We start from the raw sequence: 18,730 nt of genomic DNA on the forward strand, positions 1-18,730 counted from the left end.
ATATAAGACATGTCTTATAATATGAGAAACACGGGTAGTTTTGACCTGCAGACCAGTGAAGCTGAATGTTGGCAGGTTCAGAACAGATAATGTCCTTCTCTGTGCAGTGCATAGTTATAAACTATGGAACTCCCTCCCGAGGGATGGCAGGAAAAGAGGACTGGACAAATTCATGCATGAGGAGAAGGCTATCAATGGCTACAAGACACCATGGCTGAGGCAGCAATGCTTCTGCATACCAGTTGCTGGAAACTGCAGCAGCAGAGAGTGCTGTAGTGCTCGGGTCCTGCTTGTGGGCTTCCTATAGACACCTGGTTGGCCACTGTGAGGACAGGATGCTGGACTAGATTTGCCCCCTTTGGCCCAATCCACCAGGGCTTATCGTAAGTTCTCCTGAATCACTGTGACCAGGCTCTCTCTGCCTCTCTCTTCCTGTGCTGTGTTTGGTGGTTGCTGTGTGTGGTGGCCCGGTCTTCTTCAGCCTGGTGCCCTCCAGATGCTTTGGACCACAACTTCCATCACCGCCACCCCCTGCTACCAGCCAGCATTGAAGATGCAGCCCAATGCAGGGAGCCTTTTTTCTGCAGTGCAGGAGAATGTGAAACTGAGCTCCTTTGCATGCCTGATCTTGCAGAGGGCTGCCCAGTGGACAGAAGTAGCAATTAGAAAAATGGTGTGTTGAGCTGCCTTGAACACCCCCCCAAAAAAACATCTTTACACCGTAGACATGTGTGGTTACTTCAGCACTGGAATAAACAACAGCTGTCAATCTTGGTTTTACAGGGACCTAACTGTATGTTGTGTTAATTGAGTGTCGGGAAACAGTAAGGGGTGTGTGGGTGTGTGTGGGTGTGAGAGAGAGAGGTGCAAACAAGGAACCTCCACATGTTCAAAGGCATTTTGGCTGTCAGTCTGTTTTTAAATACAGTGGTACCTTGGTTTAAGAACACCTTATTTTATGAACAACTGCAACGCTGCAAACCTGGAAGTAGGTGTTTTGGTTTGTGAACTTTGCCTTCAAATAAGAACATTTCGCTTCCTGTTGAGTGTGTTCCATTTGTAAATTGAGTACCCCGCTGCTATGGGAAAGCACGCCTTGGTTTAAGAACACTTTGGTTTAAGAACAGATTTCCGGAACGGATTAAGTTCGTAAGCCAAGGTAATTCCTTTGTAAAGGGAGTGTTTCCCTTAGAGAAGGGCTTGAGGGGCATTTGTGGCCCTTGGTACTCTCTCTCTGGCCCTCAGGACTCTCCCTAGGCCACGCCTCTGACTATCCCTGCTTTGTGCCCTGCTTGGGTGTTTTCCCTAGCCTGAATTGTGACCTTGAACTCTCCTAATGCTTTTTGCTTGCCAGGATGCAGTGTGATTGTGAGTGTGTGTAGAAAATAGGCTACTGCACACAGGCACAATTGAAATGCATTGCTATGCCCACTTTGGCCTCTGGCCCCTCCCACTGCTGGCATACGGCCCTTGGAAGATCGCCCAGAAAGGAATGCGGCCCTCGGGCTGGAAAAGGAGCTTTTCCTTAAAGCAAAGGGATTGGGCCTTTGAGCCTGGTGTCTTGGAAGCTGCTGTGTTGTGGTTGTTGTGGTTGTGCCCTTTTCATGTCTACATCTCCTTCCTTTCTCTTTCTCTTTCTCTGTTTCCTTCACGCTCTCCTTTCGCCTTGCCTGGTCTCTCTGCCAATCCCTGTCTTTGGGTCAATTTCTGTCTTCCCCTCCTTTACAACAGACCAGCCAGTAAAAAGCACCCTCACCTGCCCAGGTAAGATGGGAGCAGCTGGGATGCAGAACGATTTGAGGCAGGGACGGGGGGGGGAACTGGCTGGGCTCCCAACTCCCATCAGCCCTCCTCCCCCTGCCAATGGTCAGGGATGAGGATGATGGGAGATGGAGTTCCAGCAACATCTGGATTGGTCACAGATGTTCCCTCCTCCCTGTTTTATGATGTGTAGCAACTGTGGGTGGTGGTTGTTGTTATTATTATTAAAAATCATCTCCGTGTATGGCCTGAATTGCTTTTAGCTCTCTCATACGACCCCCTAAAAGCCCAAGACTTGACTTGAGGTGTGAGTGTCTCTCTCTTCCCTAAAATGTCCTCTTGAACATCAGTTACGCAGATTTCAGAGCATGCATATAACAATTGGCTTCATTTGACTAGATGTGTATTGTTTTCCAGAGCTCAGCAGGTATTGGCAGCTTGGAATGGGGAGAAAGAGTTGGGGCCAGAAGTGGCTTTGAAACATAGGCACAAATGGCAACATGGAGGGGGGGGAAGGGGTGCCCTTGATGATGATGAGGACCTTGGTTGCCATGCTCTTTTTCGGACAGGGTTGTGGAAGCTACGACCCCTGCCCTATGTAGCTGCGATGCCAACTCCCATCATCCCCTGCAGCCCACGTGGCTGGTGGGAGGGCCATCGCAGCTCAGTGGGCAGAACACCTGCTTTGCATGCAGAAGGTCCCAGGCTCAGTCCCCAGGTGGGGCTGGGAGATACCCTGGGAGGCCATGGCCAGTCAAGGTAGACAGTCCTGAGCTTGATGGAGCAATAGCCTCTCTGCATAAGGCAGCTAACGGTTGGGGGATGATGAGGATGTTGGGCGCTGGAGTCCCAACAACATGGGAAGGGGGCTGTTTATGATCCTATCTCGGGGGGTCTTTTGGGAACAATTGAAGTGGGCAGGTGCAGTGGTCCCACCCTGCTCCCAGCCCAGCAGCCAGGTCCTTTGGCCGTGGTTTTAAATCCACCAGCACAGAGCTGATAAGAGGGGAACAATCGCTGGACTTAACTCTTCCGCTGTTGTCTGTTTTTGTCTGTCTCCACCCATCGCTGCTTTGTCATGTGTCCTTTCATCAGCCCCATTGCAGCCTGGTAAGATGTCAGATGTTCCTCTGCCTCTTGCTGTGTGTGTGTGTTTAATGTGGCTGCTTGCACGCCCTTCCCCTTCCCCTCCTCCTGCTCATGTTGTTACATGTTCATGGCTCCTCGACCCCTCCACCACTGGTTGTCCATGTAAAACCACCAGGAATGGCTCCCCTCTGTTCATCAGAAGTGTGCGTGCGTGTGGTTGCCCCTTCCGCTTTCCACTGGTCTTTGAAGTCCGCTGCATTGCATCAACTCCCTGTGGGGGTTGGCCATGAATGCTGGGGCGGCCCTGGTTGTCCCTAGGGGCCAGGCCTGGCCAGGCCAGAGGCAGAAAACAACAGGGAAGGGCAGCCATGGCCACAGGACGTCAGAGGGAAAGCAGAGGTTGAAGGTGACCATCCCTCAGCTGGGTGTCTTGGTGGCCATTCCAAATGGCCCCACGTGGCTCAGAAACTTCCATAAAGAACCAAGAATCCTCAGGTGCCTTGAGATGCCCTGGCTGGTGATCTCAAGGCTCTGTGGGCCGGCCAGGGGACGCATTTTGAACCTCCTCTTTTCTCTCATGTTCTGGAGGGGCTGGGGCGGGGGGGGGGCCTTGCATCTGGGGATAGCCACTTCCATCATCTGCTCTTGGGGCAGCAGTGAGAGGAGAAGCGTCGGCCCCAGTGATGAAAACTGCATAGTCCCTGTTTCCACATGGGCTGGCACATTTCCTGCAGCATTGAGGAGATCTTAGTGCTGAATTTAAGGGAGCAGGGGTTCTGCTCAGGAGGAACGGGACCTGCTTATTTCAAAGTACTAGGCTCCTATTCGTCTCACGTATCCCTCAGCCAAGGTATATACAATGGGTCAGAAGTGGCCTGTTGCAACCATGGCCAGCCAGATGTTTTGGACTGCAACTCCCACCAGCCCAGTCCAAAACATCTGGTGGGCGCTAGGATGGCAGTCGCTGGCTTGCTGCAACCCATTCCCAGTTGCTTTGCTCCTTCTCTCAGTCCCTTCCTTCTCTTTCTCTCTCTCTCTCTTTCTCTGCCTCTCTGCAGGTTGAGCAGCCTGTCTTCCTTGGGCGACTCAGCTCCAGAACGGCGCTCTCCTGGCCACCGCCGCCAGCCATCTGACTCCAGCGAAACAACAGGTGAGCCCTTTTGCTCCTGGAGGAGAGGCAGGAAGAAGAGCAGCAGCAGTGAGGGTCTCCCTGGTCTCCCTTGGCTGCTTCTCAGAGCTGCACCAAATCAGGTCTGTTCCCCCGGGAAGCCTTTCAGTGCCACGCTTGGTGCCATGGCTCTCAAGCAGTCTGGCTCTTGGCAGGGCCACCCCAGCATGGGAATACGCCTGCTGGCGGCACACCCACACCCACCCTTTGTAACCCTTTTGGAAGTGTACAACTCCCTCGTTACAACAGCTCCTCAGGCTATTGGCCTGTTTCTGGGCACAGTTCAAAGTGCTAGTGAAGACCTATAAAGTCCTATACAGCCTTAGGTCCAGGTTATCTGAAGGCCTGTATTCCTTCATACAAACCTGCCTGGGCTTTGAGATCTTTGGGGGAGGCCCTTCCCTCCATCCCACCACCCTTAAAGGCCCACTTGGGGGGGCACCTTCTCGGTGGCTGCTCCCAAACTTTGGAACTCCCTCCCTAAAGAAGCCAGACTGGTCCCCTCCTTGTCGTCAGTTCACTGGCAGGTGAATCCTTTCTTATTCCGGGAGGCTTATGGGAACTGACACAGCTGGTGCTGTGCTGTTTTTATTGTAATGATCTGCATGTTTTAATAGAGCTAAGAAAATATACATACCGTATATAGATATAGACAGTGCTTTTTTCTTTAAAAAAATGTTTAGGGGATACTCTCATTTTGACTCAAGAAAATCAGCATTTTGTAGTTCAAATCGGGAAAAATAAATGCAGTAAATGGACAAAAGTACAAAGATTCACAAAATGTTTGGGGGTATGCGTACCCCTGCATCCCCCCATTAAAAAAAGCACTGAATATAGATATATTCTAGTGAAGTTTGGTTTTTAATGATTGTTCCCCTTCCCCCCACCCTGTATGTTTTTAGCTGTTTCTATTTTAGCTGTAAGCCACCCTGACCCCATGTTAAGGAAAAAGCCAGCATATAAATAAATATAGCAACAACAACAACCCATTATTAACCCTCCCCCAGCTATTTAAAACATTTTGAAAATGACTGAAATCAATAATATGCTAAAAACCAATTAAAACACATGTCGGCATCCTATATTCTCCATGTCTGCCTTGACCTGCCTTGCCTTGCTGATCTTGGAACAGTCGCTGCCATTCAGCCAAGCCTTCCTTCCAGGGTTGTTATGAGAGTAAAATGTCAGGGAGCCACATGAACTGCCTGCGCTTGCCGGAGGAAGAGCCTAATAATTCTTGGTCTTCTGTTGTTTTCTTCCTCCTCCAAGGTTTGGTCCAGCGTTGCGTCATTATCCAGAAAGACCAGCATGGCTTTGGCTTCACTGTCAGTGGGGACAGAATCGTCTTGGTGCAATCTGTACGGCCAGGTGAGCAGTGGGGTTGGGGGTGGGCTTTGGGCCCTGGCCTCTGCTCATATGCCCCTGCCTCCTTCCCCTGGCTCAACCCTCCACAGAAACAGGAACTGAATTTAACTTGGAAAATGAGCTGGCAGCCTCTGCCAGTCCCCTTCTGCAACATGGGAGTAATCAACATGGGAGTAATCCTGTTGTTCTACCTTAAAGGACTATGGTTTAATGTCCATTTTACAGCCAGGATCATGAACTCAAATTCAGCTGCTGTTTTAAGATCGTGGCTAGCAAAATAAACACCCAAATGGTGTGGGGGAAAAAAAAAAGCACAACACCTGCAGATTATTTATGGCATAATCTCAAAAGTCTGTCTGTCTGTCTCCTGTATCATGTTTTATGCTGCTGTTTCTACAGGGGGGGCCGCCATGAAGGCCGGCGTTCAGGAGGGTGACCGGATTGTCAAAGTGAGTAGTTCTGAACTTACCCAAGTAGAAAAACAACCCCTTCTGCCATGCTCCTGAGCACCTCCCTCCCTTGGGCAAGCGTCCCTTCCTAAAAATTACTACCCCGATAAATGATTTGCATCTCATTTGCTCTCCATCCTTCCTCCAAGTTGCTGAAGGTGGTGTCTGTTCTGCCTTAATCCCATTCCTTCCCCTCACAACTGCACTGCAAGGTGGAGTGACCAGCCCGAGGTCATCCAGAAAGGGTTGCGATGGATGAGCAGGGATTTGAACCAGCTGCTCCCCAGAGCAAGCACCAGGTTGGCTCTGAGGACATGACTGGTCTTGGGTGTCCAAGAGGAGACCTCCATCTCTCTTAAGATGTCAGGGGCATATGGGTGGGTGGGTTGAGGGAGCCTTTTGTCTCTCCAGCACCCTCTGATTCCCTCCCTTCTTGTGCCAGGTGAACGGGACGATGGTGACCAACAGCTCCCACCTGGAAGTTGTGAAGCTCATAAAATGTGAGTGGGTAATGCCGGCAGGCCCTGAATTAAAGCACCGGCTTCCAGCCCTTCTGGAGAATCCCTCCTCTGGGGGCAGGGAGTGCCCGTGTGGGTGCCCTTGGCAAGAAGGTTAAATAAACTCCCCAGCAAGGGTCCTGAAGACCCCTATGGGCACCTGTGGGAATTTCTTTGGGGGACAGAAAAGGGGGGCAGGCTCGTGAAAAAATGAGTGCATAGTTCCACTATGGAACTCTCTGCTGCAGGAGGCAGCCTTGCTTCTGAATGTTAGTTGCTGGAAACCTCAGGAGGGGAGACGGCTCTTGTGCTCAGTTCCTGCTTGGGGCAGCTGGTCAACCACTGAGAACAGAATGCTGGATTAGATGAGCCAGGGTCCTGATCCAACAGACTCTTGTTGTTGTGAAATGCTTAGTTTGCACACATTTTGCCTCGTATCTCAGTTCTACAGATGCTTGAAATGAAATGAAATTTGGGGATTATGGTTCAGGGAAACGGAGACCGCCAAACGGCTCATGTTTTTAACACACTATTTCTGTCTGTCTTGTCTCTTCCTGATCTCCCCCCCTCACTGCTCTCCCAAGCTGGTGCTTACGTCGCTCTCACCCTCTTGGGCTCCCCTCCTCCCTCCGTGGGGTTTCTGGGTTCCCAGCAGGATGGGCACCAGCCGGGGGCTCCTCAGGTCACACCGGCATGCCCTCCTCCGCCCCCTCCGCCCCCACTTCCTCCACCGCAGCGCATCACAGGGCCAAAGCCACTGCAGGTATGAGAGGGGAGTCTTGTGCAAGGGGCTGGAGGGCAGTGCAGAGGCTGTAGGCAGCCTTAGCTGACCTCGCCCGCCCCCCTTTCGGGCTTTTCGAAAACTCTTAGGATCCAGAAGTCCAGAAGCACGCAACACAGATTCTCCGGAACATGCTGAGGCAGGAGGAGGCAGAGCTGCAGGTAGGAATCATAGAATCTTGGAATTGAAGGGTTGGAAAGGCCCCCCAAGGGTCATCTACTACAACCCTCTGCAGTGAAGGAATCACACCTGAAGAATCTCTGGCAGGTGGTCCATCCAGTGGAGTGCAGCGGGGCTCTGCTGGACCTACCATGGTGGTTTTGCTTGCCTCCTGAGCCTGGAGTCTTGCCCGCAGCAGAGCAGTTCATTGTGGTGGAATGGGATCCCCTTCCTTGTTTGCTGCACTGAGCTCTCTTGTGGAGCCACAGTGCCCTTTTGGGCTTTGTCAGTGCTTATGGGGTGATGGGATACAGGCAGGATTGAGGCCTCTGGATGTTGCTGGATTTCCTGACCACTGGCCATCCTGGCTGCTGCTGCTGCTACTGGGAGTTGGAGCCCCACAACTTGCCTGATCTCTCCCAGTTTGAAGCAAGCAGCCAAACCATGTTGCCGTTTCCCTTCTCTTACTGCCACGCTCTTGCAAATTGGAGGGGTTTTCTGTCTCTGCAGAAGCCAGCCCTTGCCCTTCTTGTCTCAACCAATTCTAACAACTGGGATGGCGGCCATCACTCTTGTGAATTGATGGTGTTGGCCAATGCTTTATGTTTTGCTAGCCCTTTGCAAAATCTACTGGACAACCTTGGCTCCCTGTCAGTCAAGGGGGGGGGGATGGCGGCCACCAGTTGGATCTCTCTTTTTAAAAAGCAGCCTATAATCTTGGTATCTGCCCTCTACCCTGGAGCAGCGTTGCTACGAGGCCTACAATCGGAATCCAGCTTCCCTGATCGAGGAACAGATTGAAGGTGCTCGCCGGAGAGTCAATCAGTTACAGCTCAAGATCCGCCAAGAGACAGGAGGGTTTCTGGTGAGTGAGTGGCTGGGGGGTGGGCGCTATGTTGCAGAGGGGGCAGGGGTGCTGGCTGCTTGGGGCAGCGTGGACTGTCTGTGAGGATGAGTGAAGGTTGTGACAGGTTGAGCTTGGCGATGCTCAGTGGACAGTGGCAGTTGGTGCTGTTTGCCAACTACGTGAGAGTTCCTGTGCCACCCACAGAGCACGCCATGCTCCATCCAAACAGAGTGGGATGCCGTGCTCCTGTTGCAGGCGGCTGCCAGCCACACTCTCCTCCATCCCATTCTCCTCCCTCCTGGTGCCCTGCTTTTCTCCCCCGAATTTCAGTTGGCATTCTGCAGCCACAGAACAATATGCTTAGTCCCCAATGGGGTATGCGTCTTGCCACATCAGGTTTTTGTCCCTTCTAAAGTAATTATTCTATAATAATTTTGAAATGCCTGGGGAGAGTGTTCCTGTTGCACTCAGGTCCTGCTTTGCCTTTGGGGCACCTGGTCAACCACCACAAGGACAGCTGGCCTGATCCAGCAGCAGCCAGACTCTTCTTAGGTTCAGAAGCAGTCTGGGTTCTTAGGGGCATTTGGCCACTGTGAGACCAGGAGGCGGAACTAGACAGGCCTCCTTTGGAAGCTGGGCCCTTACGATAGTCTTAGGATTGATCCCAGTGTTGCTTTTCTCCATTCACCCCCCCCCCCCATTCTTACAGGGAGGGTCAATCTGGTGCTGAGCTCTCAACCTCTTTCCTTTTCAGGATTCCACCACCCGGCTATTCGGTGACTTCAGCAGTTCCCGAGTCACTGATGGTGAGTTGTCCTGTGGGACTTGATGCCAGGGCCAGACAGCCACTGTCCCTACCTCCTCCCAAGCAGCAAAGGAGGTTTCCACTGATTTGTGGGCCTTGTTTTCAGAAATGGTGTGTGTTTGTGTGTGTCAAGGGGGTCGGGGCTAGCTGAGCTTTCTCCCTTATTTGCTGTTCTTTTACATTTAGGGAACACAATGGGGGGAAAAAACAACAAATTTCCTATGCATAGAACAGCGTTTCTCAACCGGTGTTCCGCAGCACACTACTGTGCCGCGAAACACTGGCTGGTGTGCCGCGACGAGAAGGGCGATTTGCACTGTCACGTCGCTGACCCGCCGGAAAGGAAGCCGTCCGGGTCACGACGCGAGGCGAGTGCCCGCGTCGTGACCCGGCCGGCTTCCTTTCCGGCGGGTCAGCGTTGTTCATTGGCGGCCGCCAGGCACGTGACAATGTAAATCGCCCTCCTGGGGAGGAGGAGGCAGGCGGGGAAGGCTGCGCAGGGCTTCTCTTCGCTGGGCCAGAGCGGCGGCGGCTGCCTGGGGTGGCTGGGAGGGAGGCGGCGGCAGCTGCGCGCTCGTGTCTGCCCGCCTGGGGTCTGTCCCCGCTCGCTCCGCAGGCTCTGCGCCTGGTGGGTCCGCCTGGCTACCGCGCAGCAGTTCTTCAGCGGCATGCTTTACCGGTACGTCTCCCCTCCAAACTAAACTAAATATAGGGCGGCACAGAGTTGGTGTGCCGCGGGATTTTTTTTCATAGAAAAGTGTGCTGTGGCCCAAAAAAGGTTGAGAAACACTGGCATAGAAGACAAGTGTGCAAAATTCATTTATACATTTTTTTATCCCACTCTTCAACCCAAAACAGACACACACACACACACACACACACACACACACACACACACACACACTGCAGAACACCTTACAGGCAAGACTGTCTGTCTCTGCCCCGCTTCAGTCTTGCCATCTAAAAAGACTCAGCACAAAAGGAAAATGGATTAGGAGGGAAGAGGAAATAAGCAAAGTCATTTGCTCATTGTTGTTTGAAAGTTCCTCTCTGGGATGGAAGTGGTTTGAGAAGGAGAAAGCACCAGGTGCAGAGGCAGTCTGTCTCAATTTCTAGGTTCTTAAGGAACTGTGTTGACAGGATGCTGGACTAGATCATAGAATCACAGAATTCTAGAGTTGAAAGGGACCCCAGGGGTCATTTAGTCCAACCCGCTTTGACGTGATTCAGCAGCGGCCAGGCTCTCCTTATGTTCTGGTATGTTCTTGAATCTCTCCTGCCAAATACAGTTTGGAGGCCCCACCTCAAGCTTTCTTAGTTTCTGCCAGAGCTCTTAACTGTGCCCGCCCCCCTTCTGCATTCTCCAGGGCGCCTCTCCTTGGACTCTCAGGACGGGGACAGCGGCATGGATTCTGGCACAGAGCGGTTCCCCTCTGTCAGCGAGGCAAGTGCTGAAGGGATTGCTTGGGCTTCTGCTTCATTGGGCCGGTAATGAAAGTTGTGTGTGTGTGTGTGTGCGTGTGTGTGGTCTCAGTCATGTAATTTCTCTTCCTGAAGCAGATCTCCCTGAATCGGAATTCGGTCCTGTCTGACCCCGGCTTGGACAGCCCCCACACCTCCCCAGTCATCACCTCCAGAATGTTCCAGCACCATCGGCGCCAGGGCTCAGACACGCCATTCTCCCCCTCCGCAGAACAGGTGAGGATCCAGACTTCCTGTCCCCACACACTTCCCCATTTTTAAAAGCACCCCTTGAAAAATTACCCCTGCTGCCTCTCCTGCTTTTCTGAGCCTCTTGAGCTTCTCAACCCTTCAGTTGGGATTTTGATTCTCACCCACCCCATGATCACAAGGTGGGTAGGAACTTCCATTTCTTTTTTTTGCCGGGGGGGGGGAGTATTATTCTGGGTGGGTTTTTTTTTTCCGTTTCAGATTTCTAAAACAACAGTAGTGAATACAGACCTTACCCATCAGAGACCATTAAATACACATATAGCTTGCACACTAGCTTGCTCTCCTTCTGAAACTTCAATTTTAGATAATGAAGCTGAGACATAACTATTCTCAGCTTCTCACCCCCCCCCCAAAAAAATAAGTCGTGTGGGTCTTCCTCCGCAGTTTATGATGTGGCTCACCCTGATAAATGACTCTTTGCAGGGCTCGGATCGGATGCTGAGGCCGCTCATCATTGGTCCAGAGGAAGATTACGACCCGGGATACTTCAACAATGAGGTAGTAACACCATCCCTGGCTCACTCCTGCTTTCTTGGTTGGGGGGTGGGGGCGGTAACAGGCCTTCTAATAGTAGGGTAGGATGGGGTTGGCTGGTTGGCCCAAGGCATCTCCTATTCAGAATTTTAAAATATTACTATTATTATTAATTTTAGCTGCCAAGTGCAAAATGCCTCTAGGAAACTGACATACACTATGTAAAGACATTTATCAGGTTTAAGAATACAGTACCTCTCTAAGGCCACCCCCCCAATGTCAGATCGTAACCCCTCTCAAGCCCTGGAGAATCTGCATGTCTGAATGGGACTCTGATAGGATGGATCTGATAGGATGTTAAGGTAAGGTATGTGCCAGGAGGACCTCCCTGGGCAAAGATTGAGGGCAGATGGCGCAGCAGAAAAGGCCAGCCTCTGGATCTCAGTCAGAGGGGGTACAGAGAAGGGCCTGATGATGATGATGAACACAAAGTCTGGGCTGCCCATTAGATGTTGGAGGTCCTGAGCAATGAAGGGCTTTGCAGGACCAAAACAAGCACTTTGAGGTGGACTCTGGAACATATAGGCAGTCAGTGTGGCCCCTGTGCCAGGGTCAGTGTTGTCATCCAGTAACCACTGAGTGTGTTTCTTCTCCTCTCTTCTCCCCACAGTGTGACTCCCTCTTCCAGGATTTAGGGAGGCTGAAGACGCGGCTGGCGCACTTGGGCGTCTTCTTGCGCTACATCTTCTCTCAGGCTGACCCGAGTCCTCTGGTATGATCCAAAGGGGGCTCCTTTCTTCCTTTTACCCTTCATCCTTCCCAAGGCAAGGGCCAGAGCCAGTGGGAAGAGATGAGGGGAACGTGCCATTGGGCTGCATGGAGATTGGGGGGGGGGGTCCTGGGATGTGTCGGGAAGGTGGGAGGGAGCTTGCTGGTGTTTGTGTCAGACTTTTTTCATCCAGCCTGTGTTCTCAGGAACAGGCACTACAACAGGAAGGAAAGAAGCTAGCTAGCTTTCTGCCAGCTTTTTCCCACAGGCATGAAGACCCAGATGCTTGTCTTTCAAAGGAAAGCTAGTAAAAATCTGGCTCCTGGTGTCCTGCATGCCAGGCATCAGGTTCCATAGGGCAAATGAACCTATGTGTGGAATATGCTCTCGACATGAAGATTGGGGGCTGATGGACAGGCAAGCAGTTTTCTAGTTGTGTGCCTTAAGCCTGTGTATTTATAAGGTGTATGTTCAAATTAAGATATTCCCAGCCCTCACTGTTGCCTCAGACTGGGAGATAACTTTCTTTCTCACATTATGAAGAGACCAAAGTGAAACATGGGGTGCCTTGTGAGCAGGATTCATCCCACTAAAAAGGAGGATGGAGACCCCAGAGAACCACTTGGTAGATGGCAGTTTTCTGTGTTCCCCTTCAAATCAGTTCTTTATTTAGAGCCATGAAGACTGCAGCCTTCATTTCTGGAGGCTCGGTGGGGGGGTACATGCAGAACATCCCAGGCCCAATCCTTGACTTTGCCAGGTCAGGGCTACCCCTCCCTGAGAGCCTCTGCTGCCAATCAGTGTTGACAATACTGAACTAGATGGGCCATTGGTCAGACCCAGTAGAAAGCAGCCTCTTCGTAATTCTTGCAGCCTGTAAAATGAGCTTTGCTGTGGTTGCCACAGTTAGTTCCTGCTCGTGCAAGAATTACGAAACACCCTCCCCACCCGCAATCCCACCTCGATTTCCAGCCAGGCAAGATGCCCCCATTTATCCTGGACTCGGCATGGTGTCTTCCCTGGGGGCTCCCATGGCAACTCCATACCGAGGATGCCCTGCCAGGCCCACTTCCTCCCTCCCCCCCACCCTTTTCGGCTCTCTTGTAGGCATTTCTTCATCCTCTCCCTCTCACTCTGATGCGGTGTTTTTTCTCCTCTTCCTTCCTCCTCTCTCTCTCCTCGGCAGCTGCTATACTTGTGCGCAGATGTTTGCCAGCAGATGAGCCCCAAGGAAGCCCGGGGTCTTGGGAAGGACATTTGGCACATCTTCCTGGAGAAAACTGCGGTGAGTGATCAGGCGGGTGGCAGCCAAGGGCTTCCTCCTTTCCCCCACCCCCAGCCACATCACGTACCAGATTGCACTGGTGTTGTGGAATGTGAGAGGCCTCGGGAGACCCATTGCTGATGGGTCAATGCTGTCTTTTTCTTTCCCTTCCTCAGCCTCTGAGAGTCAAGGTCTCTGATCAATTGTTGGCTGAGATAGGTGAGTTTGACCTCTTTTGCACATGAGCAAAAGGGCTGTTGTGACCCTTTCAGGTTTAGAAATCTAGGAGCAGAGACATGTAGTGATGGCTTGTGAGGAATTTCCTTCTCTTCCTGTGTGCCCCTTGAGTCAGGGCAAACAGATCAGCCCCAAGAACAAAATGTCACTGGCCCATACCCAAAAGGGCCTTGGAAACAAGCTGTGCTCTGTAGCATGTAGTGATGCTTTCTGAATACCCCGTTGCTGGAAACCTCAGGAGAGCAGAGAGTGCTCTTACACTCAGGTCATGCTTGAGAGTTTCCCTTTGGGGCATCTGGTCGGCCACTGCAAGAACGACTGGATGGGCCACTGGCCTGATCCAGCGACAGGGTGGTTCTTATGTTATGCTGTTGTGCTCAGGATCTGCTGAGCACCTGGCTGGCCACTGAGGACAGGGTGCTGGACTAGATGGGCCCCCTGTGGATCAGCAGGCTCTTCTTGTGTTCTTATGAGGCATTTCAAGGCATTTCCTTGGAGGCTGTAGAGCGGGTGGGGGAGCAGCTGTGGACTCCCAGCTCCCATCATCATCATCAGCCAAGGCTGTTAGGAGTTGGAGTCCAGCAGCACCTGGAGGGTCAGAGATGTTCTTCCCTGTTGTAAAGTCTCCCTCCTCCCTCCTCCTGTCTATAGAAGCCTCCAGGCCTCCCCCTTGTCGCACCTTCATAAGACTTGTTTCTCCTCCCCCCCCCACCTGTGGCTCCTCCAGACTCCTGTCTGCGGAACGGGGAGGATGTCCGAAGCATTTTTGTAGAGGCCCAGGAGGCCGTTATGCCTGAGATCCAGGAGCAGATCCAGGATTACAGGTGAGCTCAGATGGCCCAGTGCCTTCCTTGGCTACGGCTGCGAAAGTACCGTATGTTGATAAGAAAAATTGGAGGTGGCAGAGGTGAAGGGATTGTGGGCAGCGAGCCCAAAGGCCTGGAGGGCAGAACTAACACACCGTATCAGAAGGGAATCAGAAGGTTCCTATAGGCAAATAGTTTATTCAACCTTCGGCCTGATTTGCTTGCCCAAGGCTTACATGGCGGAGCTGAGATTTTCAGGGTTAGGTCTTTACTGAGCCTTCGTTTGGATTTGTTTACAGGGCAGTTTTGAGGCAATGAGCATTCATCCGTGTGTGTGTGTGTGTGTGTGTGTGTGTGTGTGTGTGTGTGTGTAGGGTGGTTATACATCTTCCCATTAGCCATTTATCATCACACACTTATCTGTGCATTTCCCTCTTAGTTTCCAAAACACGAAAATAAAATTACTGTGAAGTGCATTTGTATGCTGATTAATTTAATCTGTCGACTTCAGCTCACTTGTTTAATCCACTGCTCCAGTTTTGAGTAGTTTTGATGCGATTTTGTGTGTCTTACGTGAACCCCTTAGTTGGTACCCACTTCCACCTGCAATAGAACAGAAGAAAGTTTTGTTTCGGGGTTGATGCTCCTTCATGCAAGCGGGAATCCCAGAGGAAGTGTCCCTTTCTAAGACAGGAAGTTGACAGCGATTACTTCCAGCCAGCTGGAGCTGTTTTAAAAAGCAAAACTGTTCAGCAAATGTTCCTCTTCTGTGCTTTAAAAGAGAGGCCAAATGGAATGAAACGGCATCATCTCAGGTGTCGCATTGCTTTCCTCTGGGTCACTTGACTTTACTTCTAGATCTTCTAAGCCGCCTTGAGTTCTGGGGAAATTGGGTCGGGGGCAGGTTAGGTGGGATACAGAGTTATGAATGAAAGATCAGAGTGAGGAGTGTCTTCATCCTGCCCTGGGACTCTTCTATGGCCTTGCAGGACCAAGCGCACTATGGGCCTGGGAAGCTTGTACGGGGAGAATGACTTGATGGACCTTGATGGAGACCCCCAGAAGGAGCGCCAGGTGGCCGAGAAGCAGATCGCTCAGCTTGGAGACATTCTGTGAGTGTGTGTGTAATCTGAGATTACACACCTGAGACTACTTTCCTGCAGCATTAATGTGTGTGTATACAGTATGTGTGTGTCGAGGGCCTTGCAAGGTTCCAGATATCATATAGGAAACTTTCTGGGACTCTTGCCTGTTGCTCTGCTCATCATCTGCTCTTGGAGACTTTGACAGCCGGCTTCTGCTTTTCTTTAAGGACCCGTTTTTATTGAGTTAATGCCAATAAAGCAGGAGGGAATCATGAAGGGTGATTGGAAGTTGTGGCTCAGAGCCAGGCTGGCTTGTTTTGTGGCTGGTGTATTGGGAGTGTCCTCAGAGAGAGAGAGAGGAGTGATCCTGCCCTGGTTGGTGGCCGAGGCCTTCCTCTGACTGGAGAACACAAAGGGGTAAAAGTAGTGACCCCTTTAATCTTGTCAGGTCCTGGAATCACCAGTGGGTTTTCTAGAGGGTCCTGCTCCAATTTGGGACAGCCATAGTGGCTGGGCATAGGATGTGCTGTCCCCACAGCCCCCTCCTGCCTGAAGGATTGTGCATGTGGTGCTCTGCCAAGCTTGAGGCTCTGTGTAACTACAGGGACAAGCAGCCCCTCTGGCTGCAGGGTGAGGGTGGGGCTGGGCCCCTCAGGAACGGGGGGCAGGGATCTTCCCCCAGGGAGACTTGCCAGCAGAGGGTTATGTGCCTGTGTGTGGGTCTCAAGGTGGGAGACGATAGGATAGGGCAGTCCTGGGGATAAAAAATGTGCCTTCCCATGGTGAGTGGAATGGTTGACCCTGTGGCTTGCCCAACCTCTTGCAAGCATGGCCCAGTGGTCAGGGGTGGTGGTGGTGGTGGTGATGTGAGTCCCAGCAACATCCAGAGGGCACCAGTGTACAGAGAAGAAGGCAGATTTGCAATATAGACTAATGGGCAAGAGAGGCTCTCCTGCCTGGGCATGTGGACCCCCTGTGAGCCATCTCTTGGAAGCGACTGGGCTATAAGCAGAGGAGGAGAGGCTGTAGGAAGTGAAGATGCATCTTAACCTCCTCCTCCTTCCTTTGTCTCCTTCCTCCAGATCGAAATACGAAGAGGACAGGAGGTGAGTGTCTCCCTCGAACCTCAGCCCCCCAGGGCTACTAGGTCAGGCTGTTTAAGAGGTGGGAAGAATGCCAAGGGCCCCCCTGAGAGGCTGCCAGTGATCCTGCTTTTTCCTGCTCCCTTTTACTTTTCATATGGCATATTGCTTTATTTCTGGGTTTTTATCTTACGTATGTGTCATGTCAGCTGCCTTGAGGCTTTCTTTGGCTGAAAAGCACCCAGGAGACACAAAGTTTAGTTAATAGGGTTTGTTCCACCTTTTAGGTTTCTGGGTACCCACACATCAGTTAGGAACTGAGCCTCTCTCGGTGAACCTGCTGAAGTTCATTCCATTTATTCTTCAGTAACTCTTCAGGCATCCCTTCCGTTATAGGAAGCTGCCTCCTGCTGAGTCAGGCCATTGGTCCTGTATTGTCCACACTAACTGGCAGCAACTCCGCAGAGTTCCCAGCCCTACCTGGAGATGCTGCCAGTGGGGACTGAACCTGGGACTTTGCTTCTGCAGGTACTTCGCCATGGAGCTGCTATGGCTCTTTTTGTCGCTGGTGAAGTGTTTGTACATACATTTCCTGGGTGCCCTTCCAGAATGCATTGGGTGTCCTTATGGGGCAACCTTGGAAGGAGCTGCAGTTGCGCACACACACTTTTTAAAACATTGACTTGATTTAATATTTGCAGCGCTCTTTTCCAACAGCAACCATTGAGCTGAAAGCAGCTCAACAATGACCACAATAGCTTTCAAAAAACAAACACTGCAATCGCTACAATATCAAACACAGTAGCATATAAATAAAGCAAATATCAAGAGCAAATTCATCAAAACAATGGATACAGTTCAGTAAAGTCATAGCATTTCAGGAAAGAGCTGCAGAGCACCAGCCCTGTGCCACCCTCTCTCTAGGAAGGGCTTTTCTCTTCTGTGTCCCCACAGGCGATCAGGAGAGAGCAGAGCCAGCCTGTCCAACACCAGGGACAGCTGTCACACTCTTGATGTTAGGGGTCTTGCACCATTTAGTGCCCTCTAGTTTGAGTTCTCTCTGCCTTTCTCCCTCCCACTGGCTTCCTTCTTGGCCTGCAATGCCCTGATGCCAGCAGCCTCTTCCCTTCCCCTTGTGGGGCTCAGTTGACACCTCTCCCTTCCCCCAGCGCCCCCATGAGCTTCGCCTTGAACACCTACATGGGCCATGTGGGGATCCGTCCGCGAGAGGCACGCCCAGTCAGCGTCGTGGAGAAGTCACAGGCACAAGAAAAAGACAAGTGGCTGCCCTTCTTCCCCAAGGCCAAGAAGGTGAGCTGGTGGTCAGGCTGGGGGGGGGGGGGCGGAGGGTGTGTGTGTCCTGTGCCTCTCCTAATACACACTCTGTGTGTGTATGTATGTATGTGTGTCTCTCTCTCTCCTGGGTCAACAGAGCAGCAGCACCAAGAAGGATAAAGATGCCATGGAGGACAAGAAGCGGAACCCCATCCTCAAGTACATTGGGAAGCCCAAAAGCTCCTCCCAGAGCAGTGAGTACCAGGGGCAGAGGCACATGAGGGCATGGGGTGATGGTGCTAAGCACCCCCCCCTCCTGCAGTGTGTTCTGGGGGTGGATTCAGCCGGGCTTCCTCCTTCCTTCCTTCCTTCTTTCCTTGCTACTACTCCTCCTTTTTCTGTCTTTTTCATCAGTGTGATTTTGACATTGATTTTGACATTCCATTCTTTTTGTTTTTCTTTTCAGCATTTCATGTCCCCTTGTCCCCTGTTGAAGGTAAAAACAAAAGGAACACACACCCTTGCTGGTTTTTCTCCCTGACCCCCTTCCCAGCTCATCCCCCCTCCCCACCCCACCTTGCTGCTGCTGCTGTGTTGTCGTTTTTTGTTTTTGTTTTTTTAAAAAAACATTGGCGAGGAAGTATCTTTTTCCAGAAAAGGCCTTTGAAATTGTTGTTGTCGCTTATTCTGTGAGGATGGGTTGGATTTAATCGCTCAGGATCTCCTTCTCCATCCCCATGCAAAAGCCACACTTCCATTTTCTTGCCTAACTTCTGTGCCCAGGACAGCACACTTTGGCTTAGTGTCACATCCCCTCCTCTGCCATGCAATTGTGAGGAACATGGCAGGCTGGGCAGATGCCTCCTCTCCTCCCTGGTCTTGGCACTGCCCTCAGGGGGCCCTTTCTGCTGTGGGAGATTGCCTGGGAAAAGGTGTGCAAACCATCCCTTGCATTCACCGTGGGGAGACTGCGCCTTCTTCCCCAGAACTGAAGGCAGCACTCCCCCTTCCCCTCCCATCTCCTTCAGAGCTGGTCATTCAGATCATGTCCCCTTGATGTCATTCTGCTTACAGCCCTTCTTC

General features: G+C 51.7%; 1 protein-coding gene across 13 annotated transcripts in view; it reads left to right on the forward strand.

Moving 5' to 3' along the window:
• The window catches only part of ARHGEF11 (Rho guanine nucleotide exchange factor 11), a 55,474-nt gene that overhangs the window by 16,038 nt on the left and 20,706 nt on the right, over nucleotides 1-18,730 (forward strand). For 6 of the 13 annotated variants that reach the window (XM_088659608.1, XM_088659610.1, XM_088659617.1 and 3 more), the window contains exons 2-22: nucleotides 1,732-1,764; nucleotides 3,909-4,000; nucleotides 5,288-5,386; nucleotides 5,783-5,832; nucleotides 6,275-6,332; nucleotides 6,914-7,092; nucleotides 7,200-7,271; nucleotides 8,015-8,134; nucleotides 8,871-8,922; nucleotides 10,289-10,365; nucleotides 10,479-10,619; nucleotides 11,079-11,153; nucleotides 11,800-11,901; nucleotides 13,085-13,183; nucleotides 13,339-13,381; nucleotides 14,127-14,223; nucleotides 15,195-15,317; nucleotides 16,373-16,396; nucleotides 17,542-17,683; nucleotides 17,805-17,901; nucleotides 18,114-18,143. In XM_088659608.1, the coding sequence (XP_088515734.1) occupies nucleotides 1,732-1,764; nucleotides 3,909-4,000; nucleotides 5,288-5,386; nucleotides 5,783-5,832; nucleotides 6,275-6,332; nucleotides 6,914-7,092; nucleotides 7,200-7,271; nucleotides 8,015-8,134; nucleotides 8,871-8,922; nucleotides 10,289-10,365; nucleotides 10,479-10,619; nucleotides 11,079-11,153; nucleotides 11,800-11,901; nucleotides 13,085-13,183; nucleotides 13,339-13,381; nucleotides 14,127-14,223; nucleotides 15,195-15,317; nucleotides 16,373-16,396; nucleotides 17,542-17,683; nucleotides 17,805-17,901; nucleotides 18,114-18,143 (1,805 nt within the window). The remainder of the gene's footprint in view (nucleotides 1-1,731; nucleotides 1,765-3,908; nucleotides 4,001-5,287; nucleotides 5,387-5,782; nucleotides 5,833-6,274; nucleotides 6,333-6,913; nucleotides 7,093-7,199; nucleotides 7,272-8,014; nucleotides 8,135-8,870; nucleotides 8,923-10,288; nucleotides 10,366-10,478; nucleotides 10,620-11,078; nucleotides 11,154-11,799; nucleotides 11,902-13,084; nucleotides 13,184-13,338; nucleotides 13,382-14,126; nucleotides 14,224-15,194; nucleotides 15,318-16,372; nucleotides 16,397-17,541; nucleotides 17,684-17,804; nucleotides 17,902-18,113; nucleotides 18,144-18,730) is intronic. The other 7 variants (XM_060269834.2, XM_060269830.2, XM_088659612.1 and 4 more) reach the window with 5 other exon arrangements.

Source organism: Zootoca vivipara, chromosome 16, assembly GCF_965207765.1.
Source record: "Zootoca vivipara chromosome 16, rZooViv2.hap1.1, whole genome shotgun sequence".
Taxonomy (NCBI): Eukaryota; Metazoa; Chordata; class Lepidosauria; order Squamata; family Lacertidae; genus Zootoca; species Zootoca vivipara.